This window comes from Mus musculus, chromosome 2, assembly GCF_000001635.26.
Source record: "Mus musculus strain C57BL/6J chromosome 2, GRCm38.p6 C57BL/6J".
Lineage (NCBI taxonomy): Eukaryota > Metazoa > Chordata > Mammalia > Rodentia > Muridae > Mus > Mus musculus.
In genome coordinates, this window is record NC_000068.7 from 104,067,798 (window position 1) to 104,094,078 (window position 26,281).

The 26,281-nt window shown below is 43.7% G+C and overlaps 1 protein-coding gene across 7 annotated transcripts; it reads left to right on the forward strand.

Annotated features, from left to right (window-relative positions):
• Positions 1-1,983: 1,983 nt before the first annotated feature.
• Positions 1,984-17,993, forward strand: Cd59b (CD59b antigen). Of its 7 annotated transcripts, NM_001368215.1 has the most exons (5): positions 3,269-3,291; positions 3,371-3,473; positions 11,061-11,139; positions 13,200-13,301; positions 16,625-17,023. In NM_001368215.1, the coding sequence occupies exons 3-5, from the start codon at positions 11,079-11,081 to the stop codon at positions 16,849-16,851; spliced, it is 390 nt and encodes a 129-aa protein (NP_001355144.1). In that variant the 5' UTR covers positions 3,269-3,291; positions 3,371-3,473; positions 11,061-11,078; the 3' UTR covers positions 16,852-17,023. The 7 variants fall into 7 exon arrangements, with proteins under 7 accessions (XP_006499865.1, XP_006499868.1, XP_006499864.1 ...); XM_006499802.4 differs by lacking the exons at positions 3,269-3,291; positions 3,371-3,473 and adding an exon at positions 1,984-2,122 and having other exon boundaries at positions 16,625-17,993; XM_006499805.2 differs by lacking the exons at positions 3,269-3,291; positions 3,371-3,473 and adding an exon at positions 2,188-2,212 and having other exon boundaries at positions 16,625-17,993.
• The last annotated feature ends 8,288 nt before the right edge of the window (positions 17,994-26,281 follow it).

Consider the following 26,281-nt stretch of genomic DNA (forward strand, 5'->3'; position numbering starts at 1 on the left):
CCAAACTGCCCTTGACATCTGTTGGAATCTTTAGCGTCTAGACAACTTGAGGGTAAGCAACTGAATGAGTGAGTAGCCATAGCTGAGAAGGTTTTCAGCCACAAGGAGACCCACAAGGATTCACAGACCAGAGGACTGGCAAGTGCTGCCTCCTGCCAGGAGCTGCAGCTGTCCTGATGAGAGAGAGCTGAAAAACCTAGCTAGCAGAGGGGGCAAAGGTAAGCCCACCCCCACTCCTCTGGCCTCACAGGCTGCTTCTCCCTCTGCCTGCGTTGGCTGGGCAGGGGCAGTGATGGCAGGAGTAGGAACATAAGTAGGGGGACAGAGAACCTCCTCAGGAGCAGAAGGGGAGAAGAGCAAGGCAGGGGCCCACACTGACTTGACTTTAGAGGAAGAAGAGCAGGGAGCATCCAGGCTGCTGACAAAATATGTCCCATCCAAACAGGGGGCTTCTTCTTGACCAGGTATTGCCATGTGGTGATATATAGAGAGCTTGGTCCAGGTGGCCCTGGGCTCCAAAACCACAGCTTTCACCCTGTAAATGGTGGGGAGATGGAAAGTCCTCTCCTCAGGCCATGCTGCTTTATAGATGGGTCATTTGTTCCTGCAAAAGTTGGTGAGTTTGTGGGGACCAGAGTCTTCTGAGACTAGGTGAAAGTCCTTAAAATGGTTCAGGACCAAGCCCAGTAGGGTACTCTGTGCCCATCCCATCCTAGAAATCAAAGTTTGTACAAGAGGACAAATAGCACAAATCTGTTTAGGGCATCCTAGCTGGTGACTCCCCACTCTTCCTATTTGTTTTGGTCTACAAGTGTTTTATGTACTTCTTCTATAGCTCGGAGACTCTGTAATTGTTGATAGGCTAGGGAAAGAATGGATGTCCCAACCTCCTTTGTCATTTGGGACACAGCAGATACAGACTCACTGCATGCCAGGGGATAGATACTACAGGTGAAAACAAACAAGGACGAGGACGACTACGACGACGACGACAACAACAGCCCCACCAGGAAATGTTCCTGTGGGCAGAAAGACTTAAAAAAAGAAAAAGAAAAACCAACATGAACCTCTCTGACTGCATAACTGTTTCCTCTGCCTGGAGAATTGCTTCCTGTCTCCCTCATGCTTCCTTTTCCAGCTTGGCACAAAGCAGGCCTGCGATGCTACAGCTTTCAGGGCTGATGCTCAGAGCATTTCTTGTTCCCTTAGGAGGCCAGCCTCTTGGAATGTTTACTCTTTTTAAAATTATTGTTCCCCTCTGGCTTCCTTCCTGCTTATGAGTCTTTCCAAATGATAAAGGCACCTCTGTATCACAACTTCACGTAGTTCTGGCCCCTGGCCAGTCCACAAAGGTTTCTAATGACCAACGGGATTTTGTCTTCATTCCAAACAAAATAGATGGCATCTGTGAAGAGTGTTTGGAGGCTGGCAGGACCTGAGAGTAGGAGCAAGCCACGATGTTTGGCCTGGAAAGATATCTATGATTTGTCAAGAGATAGTTCTGGGTATCTGGGTATTCTGGGATAGCAAGCATGGGCACAAAAACAGTTAGGAAAGGTTTTTGGTTTTGTTTTTGATTTTTGTTGTTTGTTTTTTGTTTGTTTGTTTGTTTTGTTTTGTTTTGTTTTTGAGACAGGGTTTCTCTGTGTAGCCCTGGCTGTCCTGGAACTCACTCTGTAGACCAGGCTGGCCTTGAACTCAGAAATCTGCCTACCTCTGCCTCCCAAGTGCTGGGACTAAAGGTGTGCGCCACCACCGCCCAGCTTTGTTTTTTGTTTTTTTTTTTTTTGTTTTTTTATTTAAAAAAGAAAGGGAAAATCAGGAGCCTTTTAGGGTATCCTAGTCAGGAGTAAGGAATCAGAAGTAAATGCAAGCCTTTCCTGTATCCTAGGTTTCCAGAGAGTCTGGTCCTGGCAGCCAAATGCTCTCTGACAGAGGAAAAGGCAGTGACTAGGAGGCATAGGCTCACAGGGGTGGGGTGGGGGTGTGGCCATCAATTCTTGGGCGTGGCCAGTGGAGTTGGGTCCCAGTGCTAATTACTGTCAGCAGCCAGAGCATGAGCACAGTCACTGGCGATCTGAAAAGTGTATAGTGCAGGATCTAACTGACTCTGAGGCTGCAGGTAAGCAAGGGCACAGAGTTGGCTGGAGCAGAGCCTCGGGTGGGAGGTGGGGGTGCTTCGGCAGCGCATGCGTCCGGGCTGGGCGGTGCGGTAAGTTGTCCTTGCTCCTCCCTCTGGAGGCCTCTCTCAGGCCTGTACCTCTGACCTTTTTTTTTGTTATAGATTTCGTGTGCTGCAGCCTGCGCTCTGCTTCCTACTCAGTGGTTGCTGGAGCTCTGCATTACCTGAGCGCCTGACTCCAGGGCAGCCCCGTCTCTCAGAGAATGCGGTCTGCAGAAGGAGGGGGCGGGGGGGGGGGCGGCGAGGGCTAACCTCAGTCTCAAAGCTCAAAGAACTCACTGCAGTTCTTCTTGCTGAGGTCCAAATCTGTAGCTGCTCTAGTGTATATCTTTGGTGCATGGGCCCGGCCACCCTGCAGTTTGAGTGCGGACTTTAAAAAGAACCTCTTCTTTTCGTTCCTAGGTAGTCGAAAGCAAGCTATTAAATCTTATTTTCTCATCAGTAAAGGGAAAGGACTTATTTCACAGGGTGGTGGTGAGCACTAAGGTAGCTCACGGTTGATCTCCTGGAATGTGGAAAACAGCCAATGTTCCGGAGACCCACCTCAGGGAATCTTTTCTCCAGTTCTTCCGGGCTGACACACCGAATGACCGTGACAGAACGACATTATGCCTTGACCATGCTGAAAAACGTTTGGCATGTACTTTGCTATAAATGAAAAACCTCCCTTTTCACTGGGCGGGTTGAAAGAAGTAGAAGGAAAACAAAAACAAAATCAAATGAACTTTAGGGTGGGAGTAGCGGGATGAACCAGGGATTTAGGGTCCTGAGATAAGTTGTTAAGAGACTGAGGCCATTTTAGGTGAAGTCCAGATCTGTGCAATTTCAAGAGCTCTGAAGTGCTTATGGAGCCACCAGGTGGCTGGGAGGGGCCTTTCCATTGTGATGGTGTTTTGCTTTGTCCTAAGCTGCTGATGTAATTTCTGCTTTGAACTGAAGAAAGGAATTTTGGGGTCTGTTGTAGGCTTAGCTATAGCATGTCCAAGCCCGTAAGGCCCATGAGACTGCTAACACTGGGTTATGTTAAGCCACTTAGCTTCCAGACCTTGGTAAGTAAAAGCAAGATACATCCAAAGTGATTTTGAGACTGCCCTGTTGCCTTGGATCAGGTAATACCATCCCATTGGCCCTCTCAGAACTTCTTATAGGGTGATGATGTTGCAACTTTATTTGTTATGATATGCTCAGCCTTAAAGTACATCAGCCTGATCTTCGGGGGAGGGCCCTAAGGTCCCCAGAGGACTCTCCAAGCTGCAGGCACCCTGGCACAGCCGGGTCCTTGAGATCACTGGTGAGTAGAACGCAACATCAGTTCCAAAAAACCCAGAGGGTCTAGTGCTAGCAGCAACACGGTCAAAGGACAAAGGCAGGCCCTAGCACACCCAGAATCTTGGGATCACTGAGACCAGTCTATGCAGGAGAGCACATGGGCGGCAGAAGCAATAGAGCTTCTTGGACAGGGTCTCTTTGGGCCTTCATCCTCAGGCAGGAGACAGCTGAGATCCAAACCCCTGGACCCCTTCCCTGCCAGAGGAGAGTCAGCCTCCAGGGAGGGCTCTGACCCCAGGAATCAGGAGGTGGATCTGAACTCCAGACTTCTGTGCACCTTCCCTGCATGAGGAGAGCTTGCCTGCAGAGTGTGTTCTGACTACTGGGACACAGGAGAGAGTTGGTCTTCCAGGAGTGCTGACAGAAGCTAAAGAATAACAGGAGGAACAAGCTCTAGCCAGAGACAAGAACATATAACACCAGAGATTACCAGATGGCGAAAGGCAAATGAAAGAATCTTACTAACAGAAACCAGGACCACTGGACATCATCAGAACCCAGTACACCCACCACAGCGAGTCCTGGATACCCCAACACACCTGAAAAGCAAGATTCGGATCTAAAAATCATATCTCATGATGCTGGTAGAGGATATTAAGAAGGAAATTAATAACTCACTTAAAGAAATACAGGAGAACACTGCTAAACAGGTAGAAGCCCTTAAAGAGGAAGCACAAAAATCCCTCAAGGAATTACAGGAGAACACTGCTAAACAGGTAGAAGACGTTAAAGAGGAAACACAAAAATCCCTTAAAGAATTACAGGAAAACACAACCAAACAGGTGATGGAATTGAACTAAACCATCCAAGATCTAAAAATGGAAGTAGAAACAATGAAGAAAACCCAAAGGGAGACAACTATGGAGATAGAAACCCTAGGAAAGAAATCAGGAACCATAGATATGAATATCAGCAACAGAATATAAGAGATGGGAGAGAGAATCTCAGGTGCAGAAGATTCCATAGAGAACATGGACACAACAATTAAAGAAATTTGATTTGCATTTGTTTGCAAAACGTAAAAAGCTCCTAACCCAAAACATCCAGGAAATCCAGGACACAATGAGACGACCAATCCTAAGGATAATAGGTATAGAAGAGAGCAAAGATTCCCAACTTAAAGGGCTAGTACATGTCTTCAACAAAATCATAGAAGAAAACTTCCCTAACCTAAAAAAAGAGATGCCCATGAACTTACAAGAAGCCTACAGAACTCCAAATAGACTGGACCAGAAAAGAAATTCCTCCCGACACATAATAATCAGAACAACAAATCCACTAAATAAAGATAGAATATTAAAAGCAGTAAGGGAAAAAGGTCAAGTAACATATAAAGGCAGACCTATCAGAATTACACCAGACTTCTCACCAGAGACTATGAAAGCCAGAAGATCCTGGACAGATGTTATACAGACCCTAAGAGAACACAAATGTCAGCACAGGCTACTATACCCAGCAAAACTCTCAATTACCATAGATGGAGAAACCAGAGTATTCCATGACAAAACCAAATTCACACAATACCTTTCCACGAATCCAGCCCTTAAGAGGATAATAATGGGAAAATACCAATACAAGGATGGAAACTACACCCTAAAAAAGGCAAGAAAGTAATCCTTCAACAAACCTAAAAGAAAACAGCTTCAATAACAGAATCCCAACTCTAACAACAAAAATAACAGGAAGCAACAATTACTTTTCCTTAATATCTCTTCATATCAATAGACTCAATTCCCCAATAAAAAGACATAGACGAACAGACTGGCTACATAAACAGGACACAACTTTTTACTACTTACAGGAAACTCACCTCGGAAAAAGACAGACACTACCTCAGGGTAAAAGGCCAGAAAACAATTTTCCAAGCAAATGGTCTGAAGAAACAAGCTGGAGTAGCCATTCTAATATCAAATAAAATAGACTTCCAACCCAAAGTTATCAAAAAAGACAAGGAGGGGCAGTTCATACTTATCAAAGGTAAAATCTTCCAAGATGAACTCTCAATTCTGAATATCTATTCTCCAAATGCAAGGGCATCCACATTCATTAAAGAAACTATAGTAAAGCTCAAAGCACATATTACACCTCACACAATAGTAGTGGGAGACTTCAACACCCCACTCTCATCAATGGACAGATCCTGGAAACAGAAACTAAACAGAGACACAGTGAAACTAACAGAAATTACGAAACAAATGGATTTAACAGATATCTACAGAACATTTTATCCTAAAACAAAAGGATATACCTTCTTCTCAGCACCTCATGGCACCTTCTCCAAAATCGACCATATAATTGGTCACAAAACAGGCCTCAATAGATATAAAAATATTGAAATTATCTCATGCATCCTATCAGATCACCACAGACTAAGGCTGATCTTCAAAAACAACATAAATAATAGAAAGCCAACATTCACGTAGAAGCTGAAGAACACTCTACTCAATGACACCTTGGTCAAGGAAGAAATAAAGAAATTAAAGACTTTTTAGAGTTTAATGAAAATGAAGCCACAACATACCCAAACTTATGGGACACAATGGAAGCATTCCTAAGAGGAAAACTCATAGCTCTGAGTGCCTCCAAAAGGAAACTAGAGAGAGCATACACTAGCAGCTTGACAGCACACCTAAAAGCTCTAGAACAAAAGGAAGCAAATTCACCCAAGAGGAGTAGACAGCAGGAAAGAATCAAACTCAGGGCTGAAATCAACCAAGTGGAAACAAAAAGAACTATACAAAGAATCAACCAAACCAGGATTTGGTTCTTTGAGAAAACAAGATAGATAAACCCTTAGCCAGACTCACTAGAGGGCACAGGTACAGTATTCTAATTAACAAAATCAGAAATGAAAAGGGAGACATAACAGAACCCGAGGAAATCCAAAACACCATCAGATCTTACTACAGAAGACTATACTCAACAAAACTGGAAAACCTGGATGAAATGGACAAATTTCTAGACAGATACCAGATACTAAAGTTAAATTAGGATCAGATTAATGACCTAAACAGTCCCATTTCCCCTAAAGAAATAGAAGAAGTCATTAGTAGTCTCCCAACCTAAAAAAAAAAAAAAGCCCAGGACCAGATGGGTTTAGTGCAGAATTGTATCAGACCTTCAAAGAAGACTTAATTCCAGTTCTCTTCAAACTATTCCACAAAGTAGAAACAGAAGGTACTCTACCCAATTCATTCTATGAAGCCACAATTACTCTGATACCTAAATCACATAAAGACCCAACAAAGAAAGAGAACTTTAGACCAATTTCCCTTATGAATATCGATGCAAAAATACTCAAGAAAAGTCTCGCTAACTGAATCTAAGAACACATCAAAACATTCATCCATCATGATCAAGTAGGCTTCATTTCAGGGATACAGGGATGGTTTAATATATGGAAATCCATCAACTTAATCTACTACATAAACAAACTCAAAGACAAAAACCAAATGATCATCTCTTTAGATGCTGAGAAAGCATTTGACAAAATCCAACACCCATTCAGGATAAAAGTCTTGGAAAGATCAGGAAGTCAAGGCCAATACCTAAACATAATAAAAGCAATCTACAGCAAACCAGTAGCCAACATCAAAGTAAATGGAGAGGAGCTGGAAGCAATCCCACTAAAATCAGGGACTAGACAAGGCTGCCCACTTTCTCCCTACCTATTCAATATAGTACTCGAAGTCCTAGCCAGAGCAATTAGACAACAAAAGGAGGTCAGGGGATACAAATTGGAAAGGAAGAAGTCAAAATATCACTATTTGCAGATGATATGATAGTATATATAAGTGATCCTAAAAATTCCACCAGAGAACTCCTAAACCTGATAAACAGCTTCAGTGAAGTAGCTGGATATAAAATTAACTCAAACAAATCAATGGCCTTTCTCTACATAAAGGATAAACAAGCTGAGAAAGAAATTAGGGAAACAACACCCTTCACAATAGTCACAAATAATATAAAATACCTTGGTGTGACTCTAACTAAGGAAGTGAAAGATCTGTATGGTAAGAACTTCAAGTCTCTGAAGAAAGAAATCAAAGATCTCAGAAGATGGAAAGATCTCCCATGCTCATGAATTGTCAGGTTCAATATAGTAAAAATGGCTATCTTGCGGAAAGCAATACTCAGATTCAATGCAATCCCCATCAAAATTCCAACTCGATTCTTCAACGAATTAGAAAGGGTAATTTGCAAATTCATCTGGAATAACAAAAAACCTAGGATAGTAAAAACTCTTCTCAACAATAAAAGAACTTCTGGTGGAATCACCATGTCTGACCTAAAGCTGTACTACAGAACAATTATGATAAAAATTACATGGTACTGGTACAGTGACAGACAGGTAGATCAATGGAATAGAATTGAAGACCCAGAAATGAACCCAAACATCTATGGTTGCTTGTTATTTAACAAGGGAGCTAAAATCATCCACTGGAAAAAGGACAACATTTTCAAATGGTGCTGCCACAACTGGTGGTTATCATGTAGAAGAATTCAAATTGATCCATTCTTATCTCCTTGTACTAAGGTCAAGTCTACGTGGATCAAGGAACTCCACATAAAACCAGAGACACTGAAACTTAGGGAGGAGAAAGTGGGGGAAAGCCTCAAAGATATGGGCACAGGGGAAAAATTCCTGAACAGAACAGCAATGGCTTGTCCTTTAAGATTGAGAATTGGCAAATGGGACCTCATAAAATTGCCAACCTTCTGTAAGGCAAAAGACCCTGTGAATAAGACAAAAAGGCCACCAACATATTGGGAAAGGATCTTTACCAATCCTAAATCAGACAGGGGACTAATATCCAATATATATAAAGAACTGGCGAAGATGGACTCCAGAAAAATCAAATAACCCTGTTAAAAATGGGGTACAGAGCTAAACAAAGAGTTCTCAACTGAGGAATACTGAATGGCTGAGAAGCACCTGAAAAAATGTTCAAAATCCTTAATCATCAGGAAAATGCAAATCAAAACAACCCTGAGATTCCACCTCACACCAGTCAGAATGGCTAAGATCAAAAATTCAGGTGACAGCAGATGCTGGCGAGGATGTGGAGAAAGAGGGACACTCCTCCATTGTTGGTGGGATGGCAAGCTGGTACAACCACTCTGGAAATCAGTCTGGCAGTTCCTCAGAAAATCAGACATAGTACTACCAGAAGATCCAGCAACTCCTCTCCTGGGCATATACCCAGAAGATGTTTCAACTTGTAATAAGGACACATGCTCCACTATGTTCATAGCAGCCTTATTTATAATAGCCAGAAGCTGGAAAGAACCCAGATGTCCTTCAACAGAGGAATGGATACAGAAAATGTGGTACTTTACACAATAGAGTACTACTCAACAATTAAAAACAATGAATTCATGAAATTCTTAGGCAAATGGATGCACCTGGAGGATATCATCCTGAGTGAGGTAACCCAATCACAAAAGAACTCCCTTGATATGCACTCACTGGTAAGTGGATATTACCCCAGAAACGTACACAATCCAAAATACAATTTGCAAAACACAAGAAAATGAAGAACAAGGAAGACCAAAGCATGGATACTTCACTTCTCCTTAGAATAGGGAACAAAATACCCATGGAAGGAGTTACAGAGACAAAGTTAGGAGCTGAGACAAAGGATGGACCATCCAGAGACTGCCCCGCCCGGGGATCTATCCCATAGTCAGTCACCAAACGCAGACACTATTGCATATGCCAGCAGGATTTTGCTGAAAGGACCCTGATATAGCTGTCTTGTGTGAGGCTATGCCAGTGCCTGGCAAATACAGAAGTGGATGCTCACAGTCATCTATAGGATGGAGCACAGGGACCCCAATGGAGGAGCTAGATAAAGTATCCAAGGAGCTGAAGGAGTCTGCAACCCTATAGGTGGAACAACAATATGACTAACCAGTACCCCCAGAGCTCATGTCTCTAGCTGCATATGTAGCAGAAGATGGCCTAGTCAGCCATCACTGGGAAGAGAGACCCCTTGGTGTTGCAAACTTTATATGCCTCAGTACAGGGGAACACCAGGGCCAAGAGTGGGAGCAGGTGAGTAGGAGAACAGGGCAGGGGGAGGGTATAGGGGACTTTTGGGATAGCATTTGAAATGTAAATGAAGAACATATCTAACAAAAAATTGGGAAAAATTAAATTATGTGACATATGCTTTGTTAAAAAAAAAAAAAAAGTACATCAGCCAAACTCTGTGGGTCGCAACCCAGGGTTGAAGGTATCTGTGAATCCTGTGGAAACTGCTGGTGTTAAAATCTTCAGTCTGGCTGGGGATGTGGCTCAAGGTAGTGCTGCATGATGGCCTGGCTTGCATTCTTCATATTGTAAGAGTAAGAGAAAGAAAAGAAAAGAAAAGAAAAGAAAAGAAAAGAAAAGAAAAGAAAAGGAGGGGAGAGGAGGGGAGGGGAGGGAAGAGAAAAGAAAAGAAAAGAAAAGAAAAAAGAGGGGAGAAAGGGAGGATATAATGTAGGCTCTTTTGTATTTGTTTTTGTTTCTTTGTTTGTTTGTATTTTTTCCCTTATCTGCATTTATTTTGGAAGCTGAATTACAATCTCCATTTATGTTCACAGTTCAGATCCCAATCAATGTATGCTTGAATGCCAAGCCGCCATAACGAGGTTGCTGGTTATAACAAGTTTGGGGGGTGGGGGTGGGGTTGTTCTGGTTTTTGTTTGGATTAGGGTCTAACTTTATTGACCAAATAGATCTTAAACTCTCGGGTCCATATGACCTTCCCACCTCAGCCACCCGTATATTGAAGACAGTAGGGACATGCCATCACGCTTGGCTTATCTCTCTATATATTTTTTATTGCTGCCAAATGAATGAAAAAAAAATGAGCTTACAACACAAGTTATCTTACAGTTCTTTCATCTAACTGGGGTCTGACTAGGGTCCACATACTGAGCTAAAATCGAGAAGCAGGCTGGTTTCTTCCTGCAGGCCCTGAAGGTTCCATGGCCTTACTCATTCAAGTGTTGGCAGAATGACGCCTTTGTGACTGGAGACCCCAGATCTGATTTCCTTGAGAAGTGTCTGTTCCTGAGCACTCTTAGCTTCTAGAGGCTATGAGTACGCTGTGGCCAATAGAGCTCTCCCTGCTCTGAAAGTTAGCAATATTAACATGGGTTTGTGTGGTTCTTGTTATCTCCTGCCTCTGCCTCTGTTTGCTGGTGTTATCTCCTGCCTCTGCCTCTGTTTGCTGTGTCTGACAACACGACCCAGGGAGGTTCTGCTCCCTTCCTCCCTTCTGGGCACCCTGTGATTACACTGGGAGAACGGAGTCGTCCACAACAATGTACATAACCTTAGGGTTTCTTCACTACCTGAGGTCTTGAAGCAGGAAGAGAGGACTATTACAGACCTCCTAAGAACTGCCCTTAGTTTTTACATCCTAACCCAGTGGAAGTTTCTTGCCTGTTCTGTCAGCCTTCTGTGCATTTCCCAAGACCTCCTTGGATTCTAGCTGGTGGTTTCAGAAATCCCTAGAAGGTATCTTTAGTCAGTGACAACTCTTATTCATTCCAGATTTGGTGGCCCAGCACAATGAGAGCTCAGAGGGGACTCATCTTACTCCTGCTGCTTCTGGCTGTCTTCTGTTCCACAGGTGAGTGACCAGGACGTCCTGAATTACCCCTGGCCATGATGCTACTTTTTCTCGGCTCTCTGGTAGTCTGGGCCTCAAACAACTAGGCTAAAACAACACCCTTCCTCCCCCATTCTTTGCTTCTCATATGTATGTATCTATACTTAGCACAAGGAAAGGACTGCAGAGAAATGACATCCTTAGGTTTCTCATGTTGATGCTGAAGGAGATAAAGCAGAAATGTCTGAAAGAGTTCTGATGGACTTGCCACTTTATTGTTGAGTATCCTTCCATAGTTCAATGCACCTCTCCAGGTATTGATCTTGTCATCTGCAAGGGATACAGGGGTGGGAGGTGGGGGGAGTTTTGTTTTGTTGTTACTGATGTTTCAGTACTAATGTTGAGTTAGAACCTTCTCAAATCAAAATGCATCCTGTAAATGAGCTGTCACACCTGTAAAGGCATAGGGGTTGCTAGACTACAGAGAGCTTGCTTCCTGGCCAGACTCAGAAGGGATGATCTCAACTTTTAGAAGCATCTCCTTTGTCTCCTGATGATGAACAGAGTCATAGGCCTAGGAACGAAAGGTCGTTGCTTGGGTTTCAAAAAGTTTTTTGTTGTTTTTTTGAATTGGGGAATCAGGGCTTAAATGTTTCTGCCCTGACCAGATTGCCCAATCCACAAGAGTTTAGTTTATACCTGTTGTCTTGTGTTACCTGTCTATACTTCTGGCCCTTGGTCTCTCTTAGAAGGAAGCAATTCAATGATCATATCATATCCTAGAGGCCATTTAAACTTTCTCTAAAAGACCAGATAGCCAATACAGGCCTTTGTGGTCTCTGACTTCCCTCAGTTTCTTCCTTGTTCATTTGTTTGTTTTTAAATGAAGTGGATTTTTTGTCGTCTTGTTTTATTAATCATATAGGCTATGTCTTATAATTCTATGTTTGAGCTAATTTTTCTGCAGCTAATTCAATGAATCCAATAAATCATGGCAAAGTCAGTTTTCTTCCTGGCACCAAAATGGATTCTCAGTCTGACTGCAAAGATGATAGCCTGCTGTTTTTGAATACTTAAGTTAGCTTTCCCTGGACTTTCTGTCTTAGGTACTGTACTACTATTAGAGCAAAAACAGGACTCTCATCTCCAAGGGGATAAGAGACAGTTTCCTCTGGAGCCCAGGAACACAGATTAGACTACCCTAAATTCCATGTTCCAATGTGGAAGCAGTTGGATGAGAACATTAGAAAATAGTAAGAGAACCAAGAAAGTCATAAATCAAGACTCTACTGGAATACAGTGGTGAAAACATTAGGTAGGGGGTCAAAGTGAAGTAGGGGGGACCTCATATGCTCTCTGGCTGTAGTCATAGCCTTGTGGTTGGTTAGAAACCAGTGCTCCTCTGTACATTCCAAACTCTTTGGTTAAGTACAGAGGCAGGCCATAAAAGGCTAAGAGGGCTAAAGATGGCTCAAAGGAATTTGGATCTGGACTTCATGTTGCCAACTCAACAGTCCTTGAAGCCCTGATCAATCATCAGCTTCAAAGAAGCTCCATGAAGGGTTTAGCTTTTCCAGGAGCTTTGGTTCGTAGTATTGAAAGATCTCAAATATGATTTCTTATTTAACATCAGAGAGTGTGGCAGGGTCTGAAGGGAAAAGAGGGGACTTCAGAAGGCATGGAAAGGCAAGGAAATTTGTTTTAATTTGAGAAAGGAAATGAGTCAGGGAGTGGGGGGGAAATCTAGAGGGAGAAGGGAAGTATGGAAGAAATGCAGCTGAGGTGCAGTCACTAGGTGGGTGGGAAGTGTGCTCCTTGCCCTCTGAGCTCTTGAAAACTGCCATTCTCCTGGAATCCACATAACCTAGAAAGAATTCAGCAGGAGGGGGAGGAAGTAAGGGAGGGCAAAGGAAGAATATGAATGTGCTTACAGTATATTGTAGGCAAGTATGAAATTGTCAAACTTTTAATTAAAAGATAAAAATGAGAAAGCTCACCTGGACCTGTGCTCACTGATGGTGGTGAGGTCTGCCAGGGTCTAAGACACTGCTGGTTTTAACAGAATCTCTTTCTGATTCTAGCTGTTAGCCTCAAATGCTACAACTGTTTAGACCCGGTTTCTTCATGCAAAATAAACACTACTTGCTCTCCTAACCTGGATTCCTGTCTCTATGCTGTAGCCGGTAAGAGCCTCTGGTTTTCCTGTGTGGTCAGGGATGAGAACCTGGGAAACATGGACCTCTCCAAACCTTACTCAGTTTGTCCACCAAGTAATGGCTGCCCTTTGTTAAAACCAGTTGGTCACCAAGTACTGGGCACTAAGCATTTTCTATATACTTTATACAAAAATGGCACTTCCCACATAACCCTTAAGGCAATTTTCTGTATGACAGATGAGAAAATGGAGGATCAGATAACACAGCAGGCAAAGGTCAAGCAGCCAACATAGAGTTTGGAATTTGGAAATTCATCTGATCCAAAACTCGGGCTTCTTAGTAGTGATAATGTGCCTGCCTCCCAAACTTCTGGGAGCCTCCAGTGTACCAGGGTCTGAGATAGAGATGCAAAGATGAAGAAAGGGTATTTGTCCAAACTTTGGCCATGGCCTGTTTGCCTGTTTCAAATGACTGTTTATAAATCTGTCACCTATCTAGTACACATGGAGTCCTGAGGGGACCTGAGATGAGCTCAGAGGATACTAAATGTCACATGACTAATAAGGAAAATTAGTCATTTGCAAAGCCACACTGCAGATGCCTAGGACAGTGGCCTCAGAGAGTGAGGCCTTTTTGAGAAGAGAAGGAGTATAATATGCACAATCCATATCATCTGCTTCACAAGTCAGCTGGACTTGGAATCTCCATGTAAGAACTTAGCAAATGGTAGACAGGGAAGAAGCCAGCAGCTGTGCCCTTTGTTTTTAGTGGTTATAGCTCTAAGATATACATGTTAATGATTAATGATACAAGGAGAGATGACCATTTCAGTGTAGTCTGCAATATGAGACCAAACCCTTCCTAAGAGATAACCATAAAAGCTGTCTTCCACGGTAGAAAGGAGAAACCTTTCAGTTAAGTAAGGACCAGTAGAGAAAATTGTTTTAAAAATAGGAGTATCTGATGATTTCTATGTAAATTCCTGGTGTGTAGCTGAAAATCTAGGCTTTATGTTCAAAGTGTTGGATTCCATGGGGCAGAGGAGGAGGGCACATTGAAGAGCATGTGAATTCACTGCTAAGGTAGAAAATGTAGAATTCCACCCCTGGGTACCAAGAATATTCTATTTTCCCTTTTTCTTTTCTTCCTCTTCCTCTTCCTCTCCCCCCTCTCTTTCTCTCAATTGAATGCTTTTCATACAATATATTTTGATTTCATTCCATTTTTGATATTAACTCTCCTTATTAGGTGTGACATAATCTGAATTTCTCCATCACTGTATAATATGCAGATTTTATGAATAGATTTTTTTTTACAGGTTTTTGCTTTACAAATATTGTGTCTTTACCACCACTGTAAAAGTAGAATTGATTGATCGGAGGCAACATGTGTTTAAAAATCTTAGTAGGCATTGCCACACTTCCCTCTTGAACAGAAGTATAAATAGAAGTAGAGCTGCCTATAACTCTTCCTCCACTCACTCACACACACCCATACCCACACACACCCACACCCACACACATTTACCTATACACCCACACATACACACCCAACCACACACCCACACCCACTCACCCACACATACACACATACACCCATACTCACACACCCACTCACCCACACATACACACATACACCCACACTCACACACTCATACACTCACACTCATTTACCTACACACCCACACATACACACCCAATCACACACCCACATACACTCACACACCCACACATACACACACTGACACACCCACACACACCCATACCCACCCACCCACACTCATATACTCACACACATTTACCTACACACCCACACATACACACCCAATCACACACCCACACACACTCACCCAAACACACTCACCCACACTCACATACCCACACATATACACACCCACACATACACACAGACTGACACACCCACACACACACACACACACCCACATACCCACCCACACACACACACATACACATACACACACACACACACACTGACACACACACACACACACCCATACTCACACACCCACACATACACACATACTGACACACCCACACATACCCACACTCACACACCCACACACTCATACACTACTCTATTGGCTCTAACAAGACTTTAGATTTATGGAAAAGTCTTCATTTGGCGGTGTACCATCACTTACTTGCTTCCCTTCATAACCAAGGTGGGTTGCCTCTTTCTGCCCAAGCCTCTCTATTCCCATAGGCTAAGCTCCAAGACACAGACTGGCAGGTTGAGACCTGTACCTGCATGGCAGCTGCTGCTGCTGCTTCTGCTGCTTCTGCTGCTGCTGCTTCTGCTTCTGCTCCTGCTCCTGCTCCTGCTCCTGCTCCTGCTCCTCCTCCTGCTCCTGCTCCTCCTCCTCCTCCTCCTCCTGCTCCTGCTCCTGCTCCTGCTCCTGCTCCTGCTCCTGCTCCTGCTCCTGCTCCTCCTCCTGCTCCTGCTCCTCCTCCTCCTCCTCCTCCTGTTCCTCCTCCTCCTCCTGCTCCTGCTCCTGCTCCTGCTCCTGCTCCTCCTCCTGCTGCTGCTCCTGCTCCTGCTCCTGCTGCTGCTCCTACTGCTGCTCCTGCTCCTGCTCCTGCTCCTCCTGCTCCTCCTCCTGCTCCTGCTCCTGCTCCTGCTCCTGCTCCTGCTCCTGCTGCTGCTCCTCCTCTTCCTCCTCTATCTTTTTGTTCTGGTTCTTTGTAAATTTCACATCATGTACCCCAATCCCACTCATCTCTCCCTCCTCTCTTACCCACCTTCCACCTTTGTAACCTCCCTGTTGTGGAAGCTGTAGTGCGTCACAGTGTGTCCCACAGTATATCCTTTTGTCTACACTGTTTTGCTTGAAATAACTTGATCTAGTACAAGTCCTCTGGCTTCTGCTACTCAATAATACTGGAATTTCTCTGGGACTCCTCTTGGATCTCCTGTTGTTGCCCTGTGTCATGGAGATCCTGTAGTTTTGGATCTGTAGGACCAGCCCCTTTACACACTCCAGCAGTTCATCCACTGGTTGGATGTTGGTGTGGGCTAGTTCAAAGCCCTGAATCTGTGCCTGAGAGGTATCTGAGCTGGTCAGCCAGCTTAAGGTTCTCTCCTGACATGCCCTCAGGCAAGCTCACCAGCAACCCCCTGCCACCAGGGCCAGGCCTCTGTTGTCCAAGCAAGGTGCAGGGTCCACTTTCCCAAGTGTTGCAACTGGAGAGGGACATGGCCAATTCTCCCACTCTGGTGACTGCAGGCCAGCTCTCCTGCCTGCCACAGATGCAGAGGGTTGAAGTAGGGGAGGAGCTTGTCTCTTCCTTGACCACTGCATGGCTTCTTACTATATGTGTGTCTCTCCACAGGAAGGCAAGTGTATCAACAGTGTTGGAAACTTTCGGATTGTAATTCCAACTATATTATGAGCCGATTAGACGTGGCAGGCATACAAAGCAAATGCTGTCAGTGGGACTTGTGTAACAAAAATCTTGACGGATTAGAAGAGCCAAACAACGCAGAAACTTCCTCATTGAGGAAGACAGCATTGCTGGGGACCTCAGTTCTGGTGGCCATTTTGAAGTTTTGCTTCTAAGTCATCCTGGATGCCCCGCCCCCCTCTCTCTGTCTCTCTTTTCCTGCTACTGCAGCACTCTAAAGCCTTTATTATTTTCCAGCTGTATTAATTTAGGAAAGAATAAAGTTCACTTGAACATCTTGGATAAGAGGGTGGAGTTTAAGCAGTGTGGAAGAGCACCATGCACACCAGGAGAGCCCACTTGCAGTTACAGAGTGAAGTAGGAGGGTAGAACACCTATAGGTTATATAATCTTCCTTTGCCTGACTTTAAGATTCAGGTTAAGTGAGTTCCTGGCAACCCTCAGGGATAGCTCTCTGGTTCCTGCAATGTAGCTGAGGAGTGAGATCAGACCTTTAGGAGTGAGTGGGCCAGGAGGATTCTCTTTACCACTCTGACACGCTCAAAATGCTTTCATAATCTTCACAGGCCCTGAGCTGGTGTGTGAATGTTCCAGTTGTGAGCTGTCAGTTAGAGGCAGTGACTGTTCACTTGCTTAAAAAAACAAAAGCAAACCCAACCAACCAACCAACCAGTGCTGGCCATGAAGCCCAGATCTTGGCTTGTAGGCGAGTGCTTTACCCTTAAGCCCCAGCCCCAGCTCAAGCAGTGAATGAACCGCTGTGCTTTCAGCTTTAGAAAATGTAGGGAAATGAAACAAGCTCTGAACCCCATGTGATGGTACTTGTTTCCTTTGCTTAGTATCTCAGTACTCAGGAGGCAGAGGCAGGAGGATGGCCATAAATTGAAGGCCAGCCTGACCTACATAGTGGTTTCCAGGCCACCTAAAACTATATAGTAAAAGCTTGCCTCAAATTAAAAAAAAGAAAAACACAGGTGGGTGTTGGTGCAGCTTTAATCCCAGCACTCGGGAAGCAGAAGCAGGCCTATACTGTGAGGTGGAAGCCAGCCAGTTCTAGGACAGCCAAGGACACACAGAGAAACCCTGCCTCTAAATAAATAAACGGAAAAGAAAAACCTCAGAACAAAAGCAAAACAAAAAAGAAAGGAAACACACAAAAGTCTGTCCGTTCTTATAGAAGTACTGGCGGCCACAACTTGGATGTCCCACATCTCTGAATATTGCCTGGGCTCTGCTAGCTTTTACTAGAAAAATAATTACCAAAAATAATTAATTAAAGTTATTTGATCTGGAAAAAGCAGATTATCTTGACTCTCTTCCACATGTTGGAATAATACACACTATTCTAGACTATGACAGATGTTTAAGTGTTATTATTTTAATTGTCACATAAGAGGAAGACACTTCGGGTGTGCATGAATGTAGTGCACGCATTCCACTATGGAAGAAGTAGTGGGACCAGACTATGAGGCTGCCATTTGAGATGTCCAAATGTTTTCATGAATAGCAGAGGCCAGAGAACAAGTTCTGTCTGCCTGTATCCAGCTCTTTGGCTTCTTGGTGCTCCAGCACAGTCCATATACAATACATTCGTCGGGGCTGTCAGTCCAGTGAGGAACACCGAGGCTTTGGAAGCCTTTCTCCTGGAAAGGAGAAGGCCATTCTCCTGTCTGTGCTGGAGAGTATCTCACGAGATACAGAAACGTGACCACATTGATCCTGGGACTCTGGCTGTACTTAGTGCCCTAGCCTAACCCTTGCAGGAGAAGGATTTCTTTACTAACTTCAGAAACTATATTTTTAATATGATGTTGTTTTAAAAAATTTAACAAGAGAACTTGTTAAAATATTTCTTTTAATGATTTATTCATTTTTATTTTTATTTTATGTGCATTAGTGTTTTGCCTACATATATGCTTGTGTGAGGGTTTTGATCCCCTGAAACTACAGTCACAATCAGTTGTAAGCTGCCATATGGGTGCTGGCAATTGAACTGTGGTCCTTTGGGAAAGCAACTAGTGCTTTTTTAATCATGGAACCACCACTCCAGCCCCCACCTTCAGCCTTTTTAAAAAAAGATTTATTTATTTTGTGTATATGGGTATTTTGTCTGCACGTGTATGTCTACACAACCAAGAGAACACCTGGTGGGACTACAGTTTTGGATGGTGGTGAGAGCAGTCAGTGCCTTTAACCACTGAACCTTTCTAGGGGGCCATGAAAATTCTCTTGATGAATCTGTTAGCCAAAAGTCATGTATTATTTTAGACAGCTATGCAATAATGATGCTTTTTCTGAAAGTAAAATCTCAGCCAATGGGAGAGCTTGGTCAGTGGAGCAGAAATGTAACCAACAGCTCCCTCAATGTGATCAATATAGACACAGAAACAAATTAGCCTGGGCACTTTCTCTTCCTAGTGCCTGGGTTGCTAGTATCCTCTGTTGGCTCAGTGGTTTTCTTTACATGAGCTTTATCTCGGTTCTCTCCTCTTCTTCTCAGCTACAGCTGTTTCCTCCAAAGCATTTCCCCCCCTCAGTAACTGGCTGAGCAAAGCTGGATATTCCACATGAGTTCTGAGAAACAACAACTGAATTGAATTCATTTAAACAGAAAAGGAATGCTTAAAATGTTGCGAGTGTCTGTTTTGTGGGCCAGAGGCATCCAAGAGTCCAAAAAGCTAGGATCCGTGCTGCTCCAGATCTGTCTCCAGATCCAGACTCCAGCATAAAACTGTGGGAGCCGCACCGAGTCTCAGAGCACAATGGCAAGAGTTCACTGGGGGAAGGGTAGAGTGGTGTGCTTGTTTTTAATTTATTTTAAAAAGTTACATTTGTAAGCCGGATGTGGTGGTGCGTGCTGATCCCAGCACTCAGGAAGCAGAGACGGGCAGATCCCTGAATTTGAGGCCAGCCTGGTCTACAGAGTGAGTTCCAGGATTGGGATAGCTCCTCAGAGAACCTGCCTGTTTTGAAAGTTACATTTGTGTTTTTCTCCCTCCTCCCCTGGTGTGTGTGTGTGAAAGAGAGAGAGAGAGAGAGAGAGAGAGAGAGAGAGAGAGAGAGAGAGAGAGAGAGAGGAGAGACAGAGACGGAGACAGAGACAGCTATTTGTGAAATCCTGGAGCTTTGGAGCCAAGCTCCCCTTCCTGTTAAACAATCTCACTGGCACCAAAAGGGTATTCTTTGAAAACAGAACCTAGGTCCTCCTAGATAAGGAGGGCAACTGTTTCTCTCTGCATGAGCTGTGCTCATGAAGTGGGTGCCTGGACCCATAAGGCAACACTGCTAAGGCCACATAAGTAGGCATCAGGTTATCTGGTTTCATAGAAACTGTCAGGCTGTTTAGTGCTGGGCTGTCTTTAGGAGATGAGCTATGTGTTCAGAGGTATATTTGTCTAGGTATGGCTAATGTAACTTTACATTATGTAAGAAAAATTTTTATTGTTTCTGCTTCTATACAAGAAGCCAAGAGTTTTAATCTTTCAGTGTATATTGTTTCCTAAGTGAAAAGTATTTTATTAACTAATGCTTCTTGAAGTTTACCTTAAATCCTTGCTCTCACCCAAAAGATTCAGAGACAATATCCTTTTATTACTTAGGGTTTTAGTTTACTACAAAAGTTTCTACAAAAAATAAAGAAAGCTTTTATAATTATTATTAATTGGTAATTAAAAATTGGTTGTGCCCAAAACAATTCTTTGGCCAAAAAGAAAACATTATTGTAAAGTCATTTTTCTCATCCTCCCAGCCAATCGTTGGCCCACGTGGGCCCAACTAGCTTCTGTGGGGCAAAGTCTTAAGACACAGTTTCCCCTGTTCCAGCACAGATGATCTAGTTGTGTGCTGTAGATGTGTTTTAAAATGCTGAACAATCAAACCTTAATTTGTATATTAATAGTCAATGCCATATCTCTGAGCTCGCAATTGCTTAAATTGTTCATCCCTCAGATACTATTAATTCTCAAATTTACAATTGCTTATGCATATTTCTAGTTAATAAATAAATAAATTATGCACATGTGACTCTTAATAACTTTGCAAGCCTTCTAGTTACAACTGCTCCTTAAGAAAATTGATTAAAAGTGCAATTAGTCACTGCCCCTTTACAGCCAAGTATTTAAAATGTTTTGTCAACTAGTTATTAATTCAAAAGTTTAGGTATTGTGAAATTTTAAAACTTTAACTTCTTAAAAGACAAAAAAGAGAGAAATTGTATCCCCGTGCATACTATTTAGTGCATTCCCATGCACACTATTGAAGTCTTACCTTTATTTTCAAAATTTAATATTTTAATGTCAAAGAGTTTAATAAATGCTTTATAGTATCTTAAAGGGATCTACTTATTGGCTTATAGATTGATCCTAAAACAGCTACCTTATTAGAAAAGGGAAAAACAGGTTTTCTCCACAGAACGCTGCAGAAGCATATTAGTAAATTCGTGTGACGAGCTGGTAGGTAAGTTGACTCATGTCCTGATTGAATTGACTAAAAAACTAAATTAAATTCATGTTTTAGATCCATCCTTACTTGTCATTTTTCCAGTTTAGACTAGCTTCTAGCCTTTTAACTTTATGGCAATAGTACATCAGAGACTGTATATTCAGACTTAGTAAAATTAGTCATTTAATAGAGTCATAATGATTTTTCTCTTTTCTTCAGTGTGACCAGTCATTCTAACTCAATCTTAGACTGGTCTAATATTCAGTCCAATGTTAGAGATTCCTATATTCTAAATTACCTAACAAAGTTAATTCAGAGCACATTCCCCCACTCCCCCTAGATCCCTAACCTCAGAAGGATTGCTGGCTTTACAGCTAGTGAAAAAAGCTATTAAAGAGCAATTGGTCACTTAATACATTGGTAAAATAGAAGGACCCCCTGACTAACAAATGGAAGGGTCCAGATCCAGTTCTAATTTGGGGTAGGGGCTCAGTTTGTGTTTTTTCACGAGATGAAAATAGAGCGTGGTGGCTGCCAGATAAATTAATTCGTCAGATGAACACAGATTCTAAATCTTCTAAAGTATCACCTTGAGGACTAAAATTCCTCTTTTGCTTAAAAGTCAGCTTGAGGACTCAGGCTCCGAAAAAAGCTACTCTCTGAGGCAGCTCCCCGACAGGAGGGCTGAGACTAGCCTCAACTTTACAATTTGCATTTGAATAAAGTACCTAGACTTCCCCAAAAGAAGTTCTGCTTTCCTACTTTCTCACTGTCGAGATTTTGTTTTTCAAGCAGGTAAATCAACATTCTCGAGCCGGACCAGCGGATGTGCATCCCTGCCCCCCCTAGAGCACACAGGTGGCAGCTGTTAGCTCCTTTCCAAGGACATTTCCAGCACGTGGCTTTCAGTCTGAGTTAAAAAATTAGGTTTACCAAGAGGGCTAGAAAAGTAGATATTTCTATATTAATAAAGATTGGTTTTTATTTTGATAGACAGGCTTAGTCCCTTAGCTGACCTCTGGCTTTTCACCCTTGCTGTTACTGCAAGGTGTCCTTAGCTCCTTAGGCTGTGGAAAAAACAGGGATGAGGAGGAACGACTTCCAGCTCCTATTTTAGCCACAAGTCGTGATGTTACTTAATGACATAATTCTTGCCTAGGTCTTGCTAAATCTGAGGTTGATAATTCTCCTTTAGGAGCTGCACAGCACTCAGAACTGTGCATACTGGTTTGTGATCGTACAAATTCAGTATGGGCATCGCTTGGTGCAGAGAGCACTGCAGGGGAAGGTCCAGCTTGACCATTTCTGAGTTTCCTGTGAGATAAACCCGGTTTGAAAGAGGTTGGTATCAAATTTTGGCTAAAAATCAAAAATATTTTTCGGCTCTGCCTCCCCTCCCCAAAAGATACCGAGAGCCACAGGTGTGGGTCTTAACAGTACCCACGGGAGGAATCGGGTCAATGTCCACCCAAGCCAAGGTTAAAAGCCCACTCATCTACGGATGAGAAAATCATTTGATCACCTCAGTTAAGCGTTGCCTAATTTAACTTAATTAATAGGGGGGAGAGAGATTGGAGACCCTACTGTCTTCACTGCCTCCCACCCCAAAATAAAAAAGCCAATTGGCCTTGTACTACAGAGCCGGCCGAACCCCTTCTCCCTGTTTCCCACCTGTCATCCAAAAATGCGGAGGAATATCAATTTAGTGTTATTCTTATTATAGTGTATTTCACATTTGTTCAGTCAAACTTAGCCAGAGTTCCAACGCCCTACTTAAAATTCAACTAGAAAGTTACCTACCAAGTACTAATTAGCATTATAAAGTCAGAGCCTACAGCTCCAGGCTTTTCAGTTACTTGTTTACTAAGATAAGAAAGGACAGTCTTAGCCAGATACAGTTTACCATAAGAAAAGTTAAGGAATCCCATGAAAGCAAGTTTTTTCTTTAGCCCTAGATTCCAGGCAGAACTATTGAGCATAGATAATTCCCCCCCCCCCCCCTCAGGCCAGCTTTTTCTTTTTTTAAATTTTGTTAATAAAAGGGAGGAAATGTTGTCTCCCCTCCCCCAGCCTGAAACCTGCTTGCTCATGGGTGGAGCTTCCTGCTCATTCGTTCTGCCACGCCCACTGCTGGAACCTGCGGAGCCACACACGTGCACCTTTCTACTGGACCAGAGATTATTCGGCGGGAATCGGGTCCCCTCCCCCTTCCTTCATAACTAGTGTCGCAACAATAAAATTTGAGCCTTGATCAGAGTAACTGTCTTGGCTACATTCTTTTCTCTCGCCACCTAGCCCCTCTTCTCTTCCAGGTTTCCAAAATGCCTTTCCAGGCTAGAACCCAGGTTGTGGTCTGCTGGCCGGACACAACATATATTCTGTGGGTTTGTAAACAGAATTCATATTTTATGTCCTGGAGAATGCTGACCAATATCCCACTTAACCTTAGAAGCACTAAATGTTAAGGTGTGGGGAGATGTCCTGTGTGCCTGCCTGCCTGTGTTCTCTGTTTTGGATTTGAGACTTCCAATGAACCAAATGTCTAGATGTAGATATCTTCCTTCTTCGTAGGGTAATTATCTTGCTCTAGGTAAGTCTTCCATCAGTCGTCGTCGTCTTCTTCTTCTTCTTCTTCTTCTTCTTCTTCTTCTTCTTCTTCTTCTTCTTCTCCTCCTCCTCCTCCTCCTCCTCCTCCTCCTCCTCCTCCTCCTCCTTCTTCTTCTTCTTCTTTTTCTTTTGGTTTTTCGAGACATGGTTTCTCTGTGCAGTCCTGGCTGTCCTGGAACTCACTCTGTAGACCATGCTGGCCTCGAACTCAGAAATATTCCTGCCTCTGCCTCCAAAGTGCTGGAATTACAGGCATGTGCCACCACTGCCCGGCTTATCAGTCTTCAAAGCCTTTTAGCATATACTAGTTTCTATTGGTTGCAAACACATCTGAACCAATGCTACATGGCTCTCAACTAAGGACTGCTTGTGCTAAGAAGGTAGTATTGTCTAAAGGTGGTGCTGATCTGACTTTGTGATGAGAGCAACTGCAGTTCTTGGCCCCTGATGACTTCTTATGATCATTTGGCTCTCTCGGTGAACTCTGGCACTCTACCACCTGTAGATCCCAAAATTTCCATACTCAGCTTTGGTTTGATAGATCTGGGATGCTAAGGATGGCTTGGTTGTTCCCCCCACCCCCATTGAGTATGTACCCTAGATGGGAGACCTCATGTTGACCAAGCTGTGCCTTCTGAGCAGACATTGGTAGCCAAGTTGATTCAGCTCCTGTAGCAGGACTTGTGTGGCCTCCTGGCATGTCTCTAAGTCAGGGGCTGCAATCAGGATGTCATCTACATACTGGAGCACAGTTATTTGGGGGTGGACCTGCCAGTACTCACCAGAGTCTTCATTCAGTGCCTTGTCAAAGATGGTGAGTGAGTTCTTGAACCCTTGAGGCAGGCATGCCCAAGACAGTTGTCCATTGAAGCCTCTCTTCAAGTCTTGCCATTCAAAGGCAAATAGAGACTGGGTTTGGAGCGCCAGAGGTAAACTGAAGAAGAAATCCTTCAGGTCTCGCACAGTGTGTATTGTGTGCCCATGCTCTGGGGAGAGGCTGCTCAGCACAGCAGGGTGTATGAGTTTGTAACTGGGAGATGTCTTCCATCAGCTTAATTACCTCCCTTAAATCCTGCACAGGCCAAATAGTCCTTAGAATGGGGCTTCTTGACCAAAAGAGGGGAGGGTTCCATGCTGATTGGCAAGGAATCAGAATCCCTACTTCCCAGAGCTGGTGACTGTGAGGGGTGATCCCTTTTCTGGCCACTCTGGGCATTGGATATTGCCTAATTTGGGCTGGGGTAGAACTGGAGCCTGATGATGGGTGAGTCTCATTGGATTTTTTTCCTGCCCAGACCTTGGAGACTTCTGCCAGAAACCTCTGGAGTAACAGGCTAGAAGATGGGGCCGATTGAGGGAACAATTTGTCAAGGCCAAGGTCAGAATATGGACGGGGCCATTCTTATACAGTACTTCCACTCCTTCTGGGCCAACATGGATTTGGGTTCTCAGTTTGGGGAGGAGATCTCTTCCCAGCCTGGAATAGGGGCATCCAGGGATGACAATAAATGAGCGAGTTACCCATCCCGCTCCCAAGTCCACCTTTCTTTGTGTGGGTCCATGGATAGGGCTTAGTTCCAGTTGCCCCTTGCAACCATGTTTTCCAATTTGACAATGGCCCCAGCATTGTTTCAAAAGAGAATGTTGTGCCTCTGTGCCCACCAGAAAGTCTATGGGCCTCCGCTCCACCTTTAGGATTACCCAGGGCTCATGGAGGGGGTTAAGCCCCAACACCTCAGTCATCTAGTCTCTCTAATTCTGGAACCTTTGACTCTCTCTCTGATTTTTTTTTAGGGCACTCATGGTTCCAATGGCCTTCTTCCTTGCAGTAGGCACATTGGTCCTTCTCTAATGGAGAAGAGAATTTTCCTTCCGTGGGGGTGGGCTTACCTTTGCCCCTTCTGCTAGCTAAGTTTTTCAGCTCTCTCTCATCAGGACAGATGCAGCTCCTGGCAGCAAGCAGCACTTGCCAGTCCTCTGATCTGTGGATCCTTGGGGGTTCCATGTGGCTGAAAATCTTCTCAGCTATGGCTACTCACTCATTCAGTTGCTTACCCCCAAACTGTCTAGACGCTGAAGATTCCAACAGATGTCAAGGGCAGTTTGGCTAACAAAAGCCATGTTTATAGCTGATGGTGCTCTCTGGCTTCTGGGTCAAAAGGAGTGTAGGTCTCACAGGCTTTAAAAAGTCTTTATAGATATTCCCTGGGGCTCTCATTCTTTCCCTGAATCACTTGGCTTACCTTAGATAAGTTTGTGGGCCGTCTGGCAGCCTCTTCAACCCCCCTTATCTCATGAGAATCTGGCAATAGACCCAGAGCCTCTCCTTACCTTTAGGAGTGTTAAAATCACAATTGGGACCAGTCAAAGGAAAGGCTGCATCAGTATCAGCCCGGACTTGAGTGGGCAGCCCATTTGCTCCAGAACCAATTTCCAGAAGAGGACCTGGAGCAGTTGCTGACCAGGTGGGCTTGTGAGTCAGCATGATGGAATCCAGAAGACCTGTGAGAACAGATTGTCTTTCTGAAAGTGGGCCGT

Coding starts and splice junctions, on each gene's coding strand:
- Cd59b (XM_017319062.1), top strand. CDS start 3,363: ATGCTCAGCCTTAAAGTACATCAGCCTGATCTTCGGGGGAGGGCCCTA. Junction 11,140..13,199: donor GGCTGTCTTCTGTTCCACAG/GTGAGTGACCAG, acceptor TTCTGATTCTAG/CTGTTAGCCTCAAATGCTAC. Junction 13,302..16,624: donor CTGTCTCTATGCTGTAGCCG/GTAAGAGCCTCT, acceptor GTCTCTCCACAG/GAAGGCAAGTGTATCAACAG.